The sequence below is a fragment of the Chrysochloris asiatica genome, unplaced genomic scaffold (assembly GCF_000296735.1).
Source record: "Chrysochloris asiatica unplaced genomic scaffold, ChrAsi1.0 scaffold00010, whole genome shotgun sequence".
NCBI classification, from domain to species: Eukaryota; Metazoa; Chordata; class Mammalia; order Afrosoricida; family Chrysochloridae; genus Chrysochloris; species Chrysochloris asiatica.
Genome location: NW_006408528.1, coordinates 7,938,925 through 7,955,389, shown reverse-complemented (window position 1 = coordinate 7,955,389; position 16,465 = coordinate 7,938,925). Strand labels below are relative to the sequence as shown.

At 36.3% G+C, this 16,465-nt stretch overlaps 1 protein-coding gene across 1 annotated transcript in view; it reads left to right on the top strand.

The window, feature by feature from the left end:
* The window catches only part of GLCCI1 (glucocorticoid induced transcript 1), a 142,547-nt gene that overhangs the window by 67,604 nt on the left and 58,478 nt on the right, over positions 1-16,465 (top strand). The window contains exon 4 of the mRNA XM_006834389.1: positions 5,765-5,851. Coding sequence (XP_006834452.1) covers positions 5,765-5,851 — 87 coding nt within the window. The remainder of the gene's footprint in view (positions 1-5,764; positions 5,852-16,465) is intronic.

Sequence of the window (16,465 nt, the reverse complement as noted above, 5' to 3'; positions counted from 1 at the left end):
TCATCACTCTTTCTTCCTAGTCTGTCTTTGTCTGGAAGCTCATCTGAAACCTGTCCACCATGGGTGACCCTGCTGGTTATTTAAAATACCGGTGGCAGAGCCCCAGAATCACAGCAACTCAATCCACCACAGCACGACAGACAGACGAGTGGTGGCCATTGAGGAGTAGAACTGGGCTTTATATTGTTTTCAGTGGCTGTGCTCTTACAGAAGTAGATTGCCAGACCTTTCTTCCACAGTGCTGCTAAGTAGATTCAGATCACCAGCCCTTCAGTTAGTAGCTGATCTCAAACTATTTGTACTACCCAGGACCTAGTTAGTTTTTGAATGCTTTAACTGTTTGTACCACCCAGGTGTAATGATATAATAATTACTCCAAAAACTCGTTTCCTTTGAGTCCGTACTGACTCATGATGTAGTTGTTGTTTTTGTTAAGTGCCATGGAGTTGGTTATGAATCATAGTGACCTTGTATAAGGTTTCCAAGAAGTGGTTGGTGGGTTTGAACTGCTGACCTTGTAGTTAGCAGTCCAGGGCTTATCCTATAGTGGCACCCCAGGACTCCTATGTAGTTATTGTCGTTAAGTACTATCAAGTCAATTCCAACTCATAGTGATCCTGTGTAGGGTTTTCAAGGAGCAACTGATGGATTTGAACTGCTGACTTTGTGGTTCACTGTCAAATGCTAACCCTACAGTGTCACACCAGGAGTTAAACAAGGTAGTTAGGGGACCTAAATTCTTTTCAGAGTAGTTTCTCTTACCTGTGATTGAACCTAAGAAATTTTAATTACTAATATTATTTATATATTTGTATCTGTTGATACCTGTTGTGCTTGCCCGTTGAGTAAAATGTTACCTTTTTTCCTCTCAATTATGACTAAATGGCTTCACTTTGGTAATGAACTTTTTAAACCTTGTATTTCTATGTTTATTCTACTAGCATTTTTTCAGTTTTAATTGGTATCTTTTTGGAGTAGTATTAACTTTTAAGAGGTGGTAACAATTTAAAAATTGTCTATAAGCATTTTAATCTGTATAAAATAGAACTAGTGGCTCCTTCAGAAGAGCTTATAATATGTAGATTCACAAGTGTAATTTCAACATAAAAGGTAGCCTTTTCTGTATGTAATAAGAATCTTTAAACTAGTAAATATTTATCTTGGTGATTATTAGCCTTTGCCTGATGTAGTGTCTTTTACTTCTCTTAATTTGCATTGTACTTCATATAGCAAAGAAGATATTTTAATATTGAAAAATGTTTTTACCATATTACTAAATGGTTTTACTATTTTGTGCATCATCTGGGATTTACTATTGTATCTTTCGAGTTTTTGAAGACTAAATGACTTAAAATGAGATTTTAGGTTAAAAAAACAAACTTTATTTTCCATCCTTAACTGTTAATGTTTGAGCACATTGCTGCTGTCACTTTGTCAGTCCGTCTCCTTAGGGGTCTTCCTCATTCTTGCTGACCCACCATGTTACCTAGCATGATACCCTGCTTCAGGGACTAAGCCACTCCTAGTAGTATGTCCAAAGTATGAGAGACCAAGTCTCACCATCCTGGCTTTTAATAAACATTCTGGCTGCACTTTTTCAAAGACATATTTATTTGTTCTTCTGGAAATCCAAGATACTTTTAGTATTCCTTAACACCTGAATTCAAAGACATTGATTCTACTCCAATCTTTATTCAATTTTCACATGCATTTGAGGCAATTGAAAATACCATGGCATGGGGCAGGCACACCTTAATCTGCAAACTTTATCTTCACTTTTTAACACTTTAAAGAGACCTTTTGCAGCAGATTTGTGTAATGCAATCTATCCTTTGGTTTCTTGATTGCTGTTTCTATAAGTGTTGATTGTGGGTCCAAGCAAAATGCAGTCTTTGACAACTTAAATCTTTTCTCCATTTTGCATGATGTCATTTATTAGTCCAGTTGTGAGGGTTATTATACATTGAGGTATGATCCATACTGAAGGCTGTAGTCTTTCGTCTTCATCAGTAAGTATTTTAAGTCTTCTTAGCTTTCAGCAAACAAGTCTGTCATTTGCATATTGCAGATTATTAATGAGTCCTTCTCCAATCCTGATGTTAAGCTCTTCATGTAATCCAGTTTCTCAGATTATTTGTTCAGCATATGTATTAAGTAAGTATGATAAAAGGATACATACAACCCTGGTGCACACCCTTCCTGATTTTAAACCATTCAGTATATTCCCTTTTTGTAATGACTATATCTTGGTTTAAGTACAGTTTCCTCATGAGCACAGTGAAGTGTTCTGGAATACCTATTCTTTGCGATGTTATCTGTAGTTTGTTATGAGCCACGAGGTCAAAAGTCTTTTTGCATAGTCAATAAAGCAGAAGTAAGCATCTTTCTGGTATTCTCTGCTTTCAGCCAAGATCCATCTAATGTCAGCAATGTTATGCCTTGTTCTACATCTTCTGAATCTGGCTTGAATTTCTCACAGTTACCTGTCGATGTACACCTGCAATTGTTTTGAATAATTTTCAACAAAGTTTTACTTTTATGTGACATTAATGATATTATTTGATGATTTCCACATTACATTGGGGCACCTTTCTTTTTAATGGGCACAGATGTGGATCTTTACCAATTGATTGGCACAGACAAGTGAGCACCTCCAGTGCTGCATCAGTTTGTTGAAAGATTACAATTTGTATTCAGTCACTTTCTGGAGCCATGTTTTTCGCCAGTGCCTTCACTGCAGTTTGAACATCTTCCTTCAGTACCATAGGTTCTTGAGCATATGCTTCCTCTTGAAATGCTTGAACATCAGCCATTTCTTTTTCGTACAGTGAGTGTGTATGTATGCCTTCCATCTTCTTTTGATGTTTTCTGCATCATTCAATATTTTGCCCATGGAGTCTTTCAATATCACAGGTCAGGGCTTGAACTTTTTCATCAGTTCTTTTAGCTTGAGAAATGCTGAGCATATTCTTCCCTTTTGGTTTTCGAGCTCCAGTTTGCACATTTCATTATAGTTCTTAACGTTATCTTCTTGAGCTGCCCTTGAATTTTTCTGTTCAACTGTTGTTGTTTTTTTACTTTCTTGTTTTTTTACATTCGCTTTAGCTTTTCTGTGTTCAAGAGCAAGTTTCAGAGTCTCTTGTGACATCTAAATTTGCCTTTCTTGTCTTTGTAATGACCTTTTGCTTTCTTCCTGTATGATGTTCTTGATGTTACCCCACAACTCTTCTGGTCTAAGGTTATTAATATCTAATGCATCAAAATTATCATTTAGATTATCTCACAGTTCAGGCAGAATATCTTCAAAGTTTTGTGAACTTCTCAGCTTCAGCCTGAGCTTGTATATGAGCAGTTGTATATGAGTTGGCTCCTGGCTTTGTTAAGGCAGTTGATATTGAGCTTCTCCATGATCTCTTCCCACAGATGTGTACTCAGTTTGATTACTGTGTATTCTGTCTCGTTAGATCATGTGTATAGTTGCCTTTTATATTGTTTTAAAAGTACACATTTACAATAAATAATTTATTGGTCTTGCAAACATTTAGCATGTGATCTCCAGCATCATTTCTTTCACCAAGACCATATTTTTCAACTACTGATCCTACCTCTTTGTTTCCAATTTATGCATTCCAGTCACCAGTAATTAGGGATATGTTCATTGCATGTTTGATCAGTTTCTGAGTGAAGACGTTGATGGAGTTCTTCAGTTTCATTAAAACTGGCTTTAGTGGTTGGTGTGTAGATTTGAATAATAGTGGTATTACTTGGTTTTCCTTGTAGGCATATAGATATTATCCTATCACAGGCAGCATTGTACTTCTAGGTAGATCTTTAAATGTTCTTTGTGATGATGAATGCAATGCCATTCCTATTTAATTTTACGTTCCCAGCATAGTAAACCATAAGATTTTCTGATTCAGAATGACCAATACCAGTCCATTTTAGTTCACTAATGTCTACCATGGAGTCCTGGTATGGTGCTGTGGGTTAATGTGTTGGACAGCAAAGTCAGTTTGAACCACAAGGTTGGTGGTTCAAGCTCATCTGTTGCTCCTCGGAAACCATATGCAGGGTCATTATGGGTTGGGACCGATTCTGTGACACTTTACAACAACAACATCTGCCTTGCACTGGACTGTGAACCATAAAGTTGACAGTTCAAACCCACTAACTGCTCCTGGGAAACCCTATACAAAGTTATTATGAGTTGGAACCAACTCAGTGGTCCTTAACAACAACAGTGCCTGTGTAGGATATCTATCTACCTGAGTTCCATTTCATTTTTGACAACTTTAATTTTCCTAGATTCATACTTCATAAATTCCATGTTCCCATTATTAATGAATGTTTGTAGCTGTTTTTCCTCAATTTGAGTTGTGCCCCATTAGCAAATGAAAATCTTTAAAGCTTTGCTGTATTCATCATTATGATCAACTCTACTTTGTGGAGGCAGCTCTTTCCCAGTCGTATGTTTAGTGTCCTTCAACTGAGGGTCCCATCTTTCAGCACTTTATCTGACAGTGCCCCACTGCTATTCATAAGGTTTTCACTGGCTAACCATTCAGAAGTCATCTACCTCCATCTTCCTAGTCTTCATCTGGAAGCTCCACTGAAATCTTCCCACCATGGTGACATATCTGCCAGTGTCACAGCAATACACAAGCTAGCACAGTAGGACAGACTGATAAAGGAAGTGGTGGTTCTGATAAGTAGCTTTTTTTGTTTGTTTTAAAGATGTATCATTTTAGTTATGTGTCAGTTTATTTAGCTTACATTTTTTGGTTTTAATCCTTTACATTTTAATTTTATAATAATTTGTGTTTTTTAAGTAGATCCTGGTGTGACACTGTGGGATAATGCACTGGACTGCAAGGCCGGCTTAAACAACAAGGTTGGTGGTTCAAATTCACCAGCTGCTCCTTGGAAACCCTATACTGGGTCACTATGAGTTGGAACCAACTTGACAACATGCAACTGTAACAACACCATTTTTTCATATAAATGTGTTTGATCTTTCAACAAAGATACTGTTGTTAATACTTTCATGTCCAGGAAAAAAATTATTATCAGGCTTCTATTTATATTGTTATTGTTGTTGTATGCTGTAGAGTCGGTTCCGACTTAATAGTGATCCTGTACAGGGTTTCCGAGGCTATAAATCTTGTTGGGAGCAGAAAGCCTTATCTTTCGCCCACAGAACAGCTGGTAGTTTCGAACTGATGATTTGACATGTAATCCCCCTGTTTCTGAGCAAGCTCTGATAATCATACTTTCTGTCCATTATATTTCATAGAACTAACATTTTATATTTAGTGTGGCTATTCTCTTTATGTTGTTGTTGTTGATAAGTGGTGTTGACTCTATTCCGACCCCTAGTGACCCTGTATAGGGTTTCCAAGGAGCAGCTGGTGAGCTTGAACCACCGACCTTGCAGTTCAAATGACTTTGCAGTCTGACCCATTAGCACAAAGCACCACAATATATGCAATCTCTTTTAATGCAAATACTTTTAGTAATGTTTTCGTTGTAAAGATATCAAATGTTTTGAGAAAGATGAATCAAAAGACATCTAAGACTGATCATTGATTTAATTCAATTTATGACAGTGTTTTAAAAAATATTTCACTCACTTCTAAAAAAGGGTTTTACAATAACCCCTGACATGGTATGTGTTTAGATTTTGAAATGTACTTTATTTGCTATGAAAACACTGCATAGAGATAAATTTCTTTATTTTTTTAATACTCATTTTAATTTTTTTTAGACTCCTAGCTGTTGGGCGGAAGAGGGAGCTGAAAAGAGGTCACATCAGCGCTCTGCATCATGGGGGAGTGCTGATCAACTAAAAGAGGTAAGTTGTATCTATTTTTAGTATATAACTTGTTTGGATTCTAGACAATTAGTAACTTTTTCTTGAATTGAATAATACTACTTGTATTTGTCCTAAAGCTTATTTTAATCTTACCTTTTCTAAGTTTTGGAAAAGTCTGAGTTTTCTGTTTTTTGCTTTTCATGTCCTTTTTAAATATTTTTTCTTACCGCACTTATCTTCAGCCTTCCTAGAATGAAGACAGCTTTTATGTAATTAAGTTCTGTATCTTTTTTACTTTAGTTATCTTTTGTTCCACTTCAGCTTGCTCATTTTTGAGGACTAACAGCCAGAACTACAGATGGTAGCTTTGTACAATGGTAGGGATAGGGTTTTCTAGTTACAGCTTATTTATGAGAACCAGCAGAGTATTGTTGCCTTTTGGACCCATGAGAGTGAAGCATATGTCTTTTAGGAACAGTTTAAGACCCATTTCGTTATTCATTACGAATAACCTGAAGTATGTTATTCTTTTATGATAATCTTTTGGATTTTTTTCCCTAATATGTTTATCTTTTACTTATCCAATTCTTACCTGTTTCTTGTTGAGTGCTATCAAGTCAGTTCTGGCTCATAGCTGCTCCTGTATAGGGTTTTCAGAGGAGCAGCTGGTGCGTCCAGTGCTTATCCTACAACGCCACACCAGGATTTCAGCTTTATAAATTAGAGAAACTTAGAACTGAAACGTCATCTAGTTCATGTCTTCTGTTGTTGCTTAGTTGCTGAGTGTGTTGAGTTGGTTCCAACTCATAGCAACCCCAGTATAGGGTTTCCAAACAGTGGCTAGTAAATTCCAATTGGCCTTACAGTCCTACAGCATGGGACCACAAGGTCAGCGGTTCAAACTCACCAGCTAGTGGTCACCCAGTCTCCCATTAGGATCATTTTCAGTGAGGACAAGTCAGTATTTTGCAAGAGACCCACTTTAGCTTAAATTGTTTAATAAGTTCTTTGTATACTGAACTCTGAATTACTGAGTTTAAGTCATAATTTTGATTCTTGCCCTCTGGATCAATATTGAGTAAGTATACTTTAAATCCTATAGAGAGTTGCTATGGGTCGGAACTGACTCGATGGCACTTAACAGCAACAATAGTAACAGTCCTTTCAATATCTGAAGAGGACTGGCTATAAGTCTTTTTTTTTTTTTTTTAATCTCCAGGGTAAACATTGACATTTATTCCCATATGTTTTTCTTATGCCATAGTTGCCAGACCTTTAGGTATCGTTTTTATGCTGTAGATTATCATTGCCTGTCATATACTATGGTGCCTGGAACTGTACAGATACACTCTTCTAGTATGATTTTGAAATTTTTATCAGCCTTCTTTTAACACTATGGAGAAATCCTCAGTACACAAATGTACATGCACAAAAGCATTTTTTTCCAGAAATGGCAAAATTGAAAGTTGAATCTATATACACAGCATAAAAGAATGTATCTATGCATATAGTATGAGTGGCAAAATAATGAACTTGCTGTTTTATCTCAGAGATAAATAGAAACTTAAAATTTATAAAGATTTCGTATAGTTTAACTTATGAATAGCAGTATACAATATGTATTGTTTAAAAAGGAATGACTGACAAGACTGATTAAGAAGGTATAGTGGCTCTTCTCAGAAAACAACCTAAAAATAGACAAAACTATTAAATCAACCATGTTAGTGCTCTGGAAATCAACCAACTAAATTAAGTTAAGATGTTTTATTATAGAAACCACTGAACTTGGGTAACAGTAGCGTACATTGTGGTATTACCGAGGACTATTCCTTTTCCCCACTTCCTTGTATGTATGTAGCTCTGTTGGCATGGTAGTTCTTCCAGGATGGGATAGATCTTGAAAACCAGTAGTTTTAGTGTTCCTGCTAGAGAAGAGAGCTCAATGTATTTGGAGCTTGTAAGTTAAATTGGCAATCTTGATACCAAGGAAGGGTCAATGACTTTGCTAACTTGAGGTTTTCGTCTAATTTGGGGCCAGCAGTGAATTGACATACAACTGGGTTTAACAGAAAGTTCTAGCAGGACAGACAGTCATGGGATGTGAGAAGTTCAACATATATCCTGAGTTGAGTGGAGGTTGTGTACCTGCACAGCAGAGAATGGAGTGGACCAAAGTCACTCAATAGATTTCAAAAAATGGAAAATCCGAAACAGATTATTTTGTAAAAATCTTGCAAAAACCCAAATATTTGGCAGTTGAACAACACTCTTTTAATAATCCTACGGAAATAGTTGGAATCCTGATGTGAAGCTGTAGGGTAAACACTGGACTGCTAACCATAATATTGATGGTTCAAACCCAACAGCCATTCCTTGGTTGCTATAAGTCAGAACCAATTTGATGGCACTTAAAACAACAACAAAAACAAGGAAAAATTTAGATATTTTTAATTAAAAACAAAATCACAACTTACCAGAATTTGTATGCAGCTAAGAGAATGGGAATGCTTTCACTGTGTATGATAAGCACTGGACTGCTAATCACAGGGTCAGTAATTTGAGCCCACTTGCTGCTCTTCAGGAGAAATATGAACTTTCTGTTCCTGCGAAGACATACAGCCATGAAAATCCTATACAGGTTTGTTACGAGTTAGAACTGACTGGATGACAATTAACAGCAACAAAGCAATGTGTCAAGGGAAATTTATACTTTTAAATGTGTCTGTCAGAAAAGGAGAAAATCTCAAATCAGTTACCTAAGCTTTCATCTTAGGAAACTGAATAAGCACTAGACTGCTAACTGCAAGGTCTACAGTTCAGATTTACCAGCTGCCTCTTGAAAATTCTATACAGGGCTGCTATGAGTTGGATCTGACTCAGCGTTGCACAGTAACAACCAAAGAAAACAGATAAAGAAAATAGTAAAATAAATTTATGAAGCAATGAACAGAAAATATTAGGAAAAAAATCAAATTAAAAATATGTTCCTTGAAAAGTTCAACAAAATTGATGTACCTTTAGTTAGATTAACCAAGAAACAAATTCCTGAAATAATGAGGGAAAGAGGTGATAATCTTACAGAACTTAAATATCTTATAATGGAATATTATGAGAACTTTATGCCACCAAATTACACAACCTAGAAGATATGGACAACTTCCTAAAAAGGCACAAATTACCAAAACTGATTCAAGAAGAAATGAAAAATAAGAATAGACTTTTATAATAATGAAATTGAATTAGTAGTTGAAAATCTTCCAACAAAGAAAATCCAAAAGCCATTTGATAAATTCTATACAATATGTAAGAAAAAAAAAAAAAAAAAAAGATAATGCCTCTTAGAAAATAGAGAAGGGGATACTTCCCAATTTATTTACCATGATTTCAAAGCCAAACTTCAAAGATATCATAAATAAGCTGCAGGGCCAATATAAGTACAAAACTACTTAGCAAAATATTAGCAACTGAATCTAATGACATTTAAAAACGGTTATACACTATGAATAAGTAGAATTTGTTACAGCAATATGAAGTTGGTTTAATGTGAAAATTATTAATACATCATATTAATAAGGTAAAAAATACATAATCATATCAATAGAGAACGCTTTTAGCAAAATCTTATACCCACTCATGATAAAATTTTACAACAAACTAGAAATAGAAGGAAACATTCTAACTTGATAAAATATATGTATGAAAAACAAACAGCTACTACTATATCAATGACCAGGAAGAAGAAAGAAGCAAGGATATCTACTGCTACTACTTCTGCTTAGTGTTGCGCCAGAGGTTCTCGTCAGGCAAGTAAAGAAAAATATACCAGATTATAAAGGGAAAGTTCCTGAAAAGTTAACTTGACCCTATAGTAGAAACTCTTGAGATACCTATTAGAATAAAATAAGTTCAATAAAGTTACAAAATACATGACCGATGCACTGAAATTAGTAGTATTTCTAGCCATGAACAATTCAAAAGCAAATTAAGGAAAACTTTTATTCATGATTGTATCAAAAAGATTGAAATACCTAGAAAGAAATTTGACAAAAGACATAAAATATAAAATATTTTTGTGCACTTACTAAAATAATGGTGAATGAAATTAAAGAAGATTTAAATATGACACTTACCTTTTTCATGAATTAGAAGACTGAAAAATTATTACATAATTTCAGTACTTGCTACAGTCTACATGAATGAAGGTAGTATATTGTGAGCTGTTGTTTAGTAGGTCTGACTCATAGCGACCTTATGTACAACAGAACTAAACACTGCCCAGTCCTGCGGCATTCTCACCATTGTTGATATGTTTGCGCCCATTGTTGCAGCCACTGTGTCATTCCATTTCGTTGAGGATCTTCCTCTTTTTCACTGACTCTCCACTTTACCAAGCAAGCATGATGTCCCACTCCAAGGATTTGTTCCTCCTGATAACATGTCTAAAATGTTAGAGACAAAGTCTTACCATCATTGCTTCCAAGGAGCAATCTGGCTGTACTTCTTTCAAAACAGATTTATGTGTTCTGGCAGTTAATGATATATTCAAGATTCTTCACCAGTCCGATAGCATTGGCTTCTTGTTGTTAAATGCCGTCAAGTCAGTTCCAACTCATGGCCACCCTGTTTAGGGTTTCTGAGGCATATCTGGTGAGTTTGAACTGCCAACCTTGCGATTCAAACCAACCTTGCAGTCCAGTGCTTTATCCTACAGTGCCACGTCAGTACTCCAGTATTGGCTTAAAGGAAGACATATAGATAACTGAACAGAATTTTGTGTCTAAGAAGAAGTCCTAATAATTTAAAGTGAGTGGATTTCTTGGAAAGGTGCTAACACAGTTCACTCAGAAAGGACAGTCTTTTCAACAGTTGGTGCTGGAATAAGTGGACGTCCATGTCTAAGAAAAAATATAAGCCAGTAATTCCACTACATAGGAAAATTAACTCAACATGGATTATAGTCCTAAATGTAAGATAAAAAATGAAAAGACAAAACTACACTGTGAGAGAAATATTTGAAATCATGTATTTGTTAAAGGACTTATATCCAGAATATATAGTTTTTTGTTTGATGGTTCTGCTCTGTGTTCACATCAAGACAAGCAACTGCTTAAAAAAAAACAAAAAACAAAAAAACCCCCACAATGAATGGCAATGACTCAACAGCACTTAATAATAACAACAATCTTTACAGGAGCAGGTCACTTGATCCTTTCTCTTGCAGAGCTTCTGGGTGGGTTTGAACCACCAACCATTTAGTTAACAGTCAGTGGCTTAACTCTTTTATCACTAGGGCTTCGTATAACTATTGCATCCCAAGCCCATTGATGTTGAGTTGATTATGACTTATGGTAACCTTACAGGACAGAACAAAAATGCCCCGTTGAGTTTCCAAGACTAATTTTTCCAGAAGCAAACTGCCACATCTTTCTTCTTTGTGGAGTTCAAACCAGTAATCTTTTAGTTCATTGATGAGCACTTTAACCACTGTGCCACCGTATGAACTGGCAATTCCTTGCCTAGGAATCTATACAAGAAAAATGAAAGCATATATCTACATTGAGACTTCTGTGAGAATACTGTATCATAATAGCCAGAACAATACAAATGTAAGTAAACAAAATGTGTATTCATACAGAGGCATACTGTTTATCAATAAAATTGCACAAAATACTGAATACCCTTACAGACTACCATAGGAATGAACCTCAAAAATACTAAGTCACAGATTGCCATTTTTTTTTTTTAATTTAGTAGGGCAGATAGTAAATAGATTTTGTGGGTCATATAAACTCTGTTGCAACCATTTTCTACTCTTTACTGTTGTGATGTGAAAGTGAACAGGTGTGGTTATGTTCCAATAAAACTATAATTTTTATACTTGGTGCTTTTCTATTTGTTATAAATTTGATTCTCTGTATAATGTAGTATTAAAAATTAACTTATGGAGTTTCCAGTTTGGGTGGCGGCAGAGACAGCCAGGTAGGAAAGGCTCTGTGGGGGATGGATTGAAAACCCAGAGAAGCTGCACTCACGGAATAACACCAGAGCTCTGGATCTACCATAAGATCCAGGATGTCAGTTTCCCACATGCGCAAGTGAAAAAAAAAAACAACAACAGCATAATATAAAGGAAAATACTGCAAGTTATGAATGCTCGAGTCGGGACTCCCTCTGCAGCCACCCTGTCCAGGTGGAGTTCAGAGGGCGACTGGCATTGGGAACCAGTGCTAAAAGCAGTGCAGTGATGCTTGCAAAAAGAGGTATGGGGGATTCTGTACATTTTTTTCCTCCTCTTCCCTGTTGTGCTTTCTTTGCCCAGCCCAGCTGCCTTCAGATGGGTGGGTGCACACCCCACCCAAAAAAAAAAGTCCAGCACTGACCCCACTGTTTTCCCACAGTACAGAGAGAAAGAGCTTGGAGGCTGCTGATGACGTCAGCCTTGGGGTTGCAGGCTTATCTAGCAAGAAAAAAGCAGGCCCGTCAGGTCTGACAGACAAACCATAGAACAATCTATAAAATCCCAACATAAAAGGATGCAACTATATGGAGAATTACGCTGTGCACATGCAGATACCTAACTAACCTTCAGAGGCAAAAATAGTGGACAATTTTTCTCCCATTAACTTCTCAATATCTATCTGTGCACCTCCATGGTGGTGACTAGAGGAGGGTCCTGAGCGAGCAAACACTCCCACCCACTGCTGGAGGCTTCTATAGTGCACACATACTGCCTGTGTAGAAAGGCAACTGGACAGTCGGCCACAGTTTTATTTTTGTTTCAAAGTGGTGATTTTTGTCTCTGCTTCTATATTGCTTCTGCTTTTGGTCCTTTTGAGCATACGTTTTTCCTGGAGGTGAGAGCTTTTTCTCCCAACGTTACCCAAGAATAGACAGCATCGTGGCCATATAGCCAAGCTACAAGCATACCCATAATATTCCACCATTGAGACAAGAACCAATAACAGATGCTAAGCATTACGTGCAAAAAGGGAAGCCTATCTCCTGATCATATCCACCAGGAGACACCCAGTAAGCTTAATAACACAAGCATTAAAAAACCCAAATAACTACTGGAAATGACAAACAAAAGATCTCAAACACAACAAATGATCCAGTATATGTCCAAAACCAGAAAAGAATAACTGAGACAAATGCGCTGGAGACAAAGGCTCCCTAGAAGAGGAAGAGCAGGTTTTGGATTTGCCTGAGAAGGAATTCAGAAGAATGATATGGAAACAAATTCAAATGCTCTGAAAAGAGGTGGAGGAAAACAAGGAAGAAGTCAGGAAAGTACTACAGGAACAATCAAACAAGATTGATACAGCACTGTAAACAATTCAAAACCTGCAAAAAGAGGTCCAGATGATTAATAATAAAATATTAGAAATGGACAATACACTGAAAGGGGAAAGGAGCAGAATAGAAGAGATGGAAGGCAGAACTAGTGAGCTGGAAGACAAATCTCTCAATACTGCTAAGATAGAACAGCAAGCAGAAAAAAGGATAAAAAAATCTGAAGAGAGTCTAAGATTCATGCTGGATAACATGAAGAGGAACAACTTAAGAATTATTGGCATTCCAGAACAGGAAGAATCAGAGAAGTCCACAGAGGAGTTAGTTGAAGAGCTCTGGAAGAAAATGTCCGTGACATCTTGAAAGATGAGAAGATAAACATTCATGAAGTCGAACATACCCCAGGAAGGATTGACCCCAAAAGAAAGTCACCAAGACATATAATAAATCAATCTCTCCAAAATCAAAGACAAGAAAGAATTGTAAAAGCAGCCAATGAGAAGAGAAGTTTCACTTACAAAGGCAAGCAAATCAGATTAAGCTCTGACTATTCTTCACAAACCAGACAGGCAAGAAGGGAATGGGAAGACATATACAAAATCCTAAAAGAAAAAACAACTGCCAGCCAAGAATTGTCTATCAAGCAAAACTATCAATCAAATATGATGGTGTAATCAAAACATTCCAGGATTAACAGAAACTAAGAGATTTTATCAAAATGAATCCAGCACTTCAAAACATCCTAAAGGGAGTTCTTTGGACTGAAAACCAACAACATACAACAACCAGAGATTGATAGGCAACACCACCTGGAACTCAGTCGACAGATAGCAGAGTTCAGAACAGAACAAAACTACAACAATGAACTCAAAGGAGCTGGTAGGTCAACTGAAGATCAAAATAGTATCAGTGTCAAAGAAGGGATAAATGTAGGGAACAGAGATCCAGTTGGTGAGGATGTCAGGTAGATGACAGGATACAATAGATTCTCATAAATGGAGAGAAAAGTTAATAGGCTGATTATAAGGTAACCCCAAAGAAAGTTAATACTTCATAACCTACCACGAAAATGAACTTCCTAACAGAACAAGTAAACATGAAAACTAAGAAACCAACAAGAAATAATAGCACAAAACCCACAAACTCAGCACAAGAATGCACGCAGAACAAAGGAATGAACAGCATTACCAAAAAGTTAATATAATGGCAGCAATTAATTCATATGTATCAATAATTACATTGAATGTCAATGGATTAAATGCACCAGTAAAGAGACAAAGAGTAGCAGATTGGATAAGAAAACAACACCCTTCAATATACTGCCTGAAAGAGACACACCTTACACACAAAGATAAAAACAGACTAAAAGTTAAAGGATGGAAAAAAATATAACAAGCTAACTGCAATAATAAACAAACAGGAGTGGGAATTCTAATCTCTGATAAAGTAAACTTTAAGATAAAAACCAGCATAATAAAGAAGGACACCCTCATGATCAAAGGGTCAGTTGAGCAAGACGACATAACCATAATAAATATCTATGCTCCCAGTGAAAAAGCACCAAGATATATAAAGCAAACCTTACTAGAATTGAAGAGAGAAATGTACAATTGTAGTGGGAGATTTCAAGTTGCCACTTTCGAAAAGGGACAGAACAACCAGAAAGAAAAGTCGACAAACTTACAGAGGAACGAAACAGCACAATGAACCAACTTGGCTTCATAGACGTGTACAGAGCATTTAACCCAACAACAGCATAATGTACTTTCTTCTCCAGTGCACATGGAACATTCTTCAGAATTGACCATGTGTTGGTTTACAAAGGAAGTCTTCATAAATTTACAAACATCAAAATACTACAGAGCATCTTTTCAGACCACAATGCTATAAAACTAGAAATCAACAACAGGAACACTAAGGAAATGAAAGTTGAATACATGGAAACTGAACAACACCCTGCTTAAAAGCGACTGGGTAAAAGAAGAAATTAAACATGAATTCATAAAGTACCTAGAAACAAATGAGAATTTAAACACAACATACCAAAATCTTTGGGACACAGCGAAAGCAGTCCTGAGAGGACAATTTATTGTGATAAATGTGCACATCCCAAAAGAAAGAACCAAAATTAACACATTAACACAGCATCTCCAACAATTAGAATCTGACCAACAGAGGGAACCCATAGTCACCAAAAGAAAAGAAATAATACAGATAAGAACAGAAATAAATGAGATGGAAAACAGAAAAAACTACAGAAAGAATCAAGAGGACAGGAAGCTGGTTCTTTGAAAGGATTAATAAAATTGGCAAACCTAACAAAAGAAAAGAGGGAGAAGACACAAATAACTCGCATTAGAAATCACACGGGTGATGTCACAACAGAACCAAATGAAATCAAAAGGATAATAACGGAATACTATGAAGAGTTGTAGTCCAACAAATTAAAAACTTAGAAACGATGGATGCATTTTTAGAAAAACACGACCTACCAAAACTTACACAGAGACCCATAACAAAAGAAGAAATTGATCAGGTCATCAAAAAACTCTCAACCAAAAGAAGTCCAGGCCCAGATGGCTTCACTGGTGAGTTCTACCAAACATTCAGGGAAGAGCTGTCATCAATTCTATTCAAATTATTCCAGAATATAGAAGAGGATGGAAAACTTCCTAATACTTTTATGAAGCAAGCGTAACCCTCATGCCAAAACCAGGGAAGGACATCACTAAGAAAGAAAACTACAGACCAATATCCTTCATGAACATAGGCGCAAAAATTCTCAACAAAATCCTAGCCAACAGAGCCCAGCAGCACATCAAAAAAGTAATACATCATGACCAAGTGGGTTTCATAAAAGGGATGCAAGGATGGTTCAACATTAGAAAAACAAACAATGTAATCCACCCCATAAATAAGAATAAGGAAAAGAACCACATGATCATATATCAATTGCTGCAGAAATGGCATTTGAGAAAATCCAACATCCATTCCTGATACAAACACTCAACAAAGTAGGAATTGAAGGGAAATTCCTCAACGTAATCAAGAGCATATATACAAAACCAACAGCCTATATCACTCTCAATGGAGAGAAACTGAAAGCCTTTCCTCTGTGAACTCCTGTTCAGTATTGTTTTAGAAGTCTTAGCCAGAGCTATATGGCAAGACACGGAAATTAAAGGCATCCAAATTGGCAAAGAAGAAGTAAAACTCTCTTTATTTGCATATGATATGATCCTATACATAGAAACAAAGACTCAGTAAAAAAGCTACTAGACCTCATTGGAAGATTCAGCAAAGTGGCAGAGTGTAAGATCAACATAAAAAAAATCAGTTGGATTCCGCTACAGTAACAAT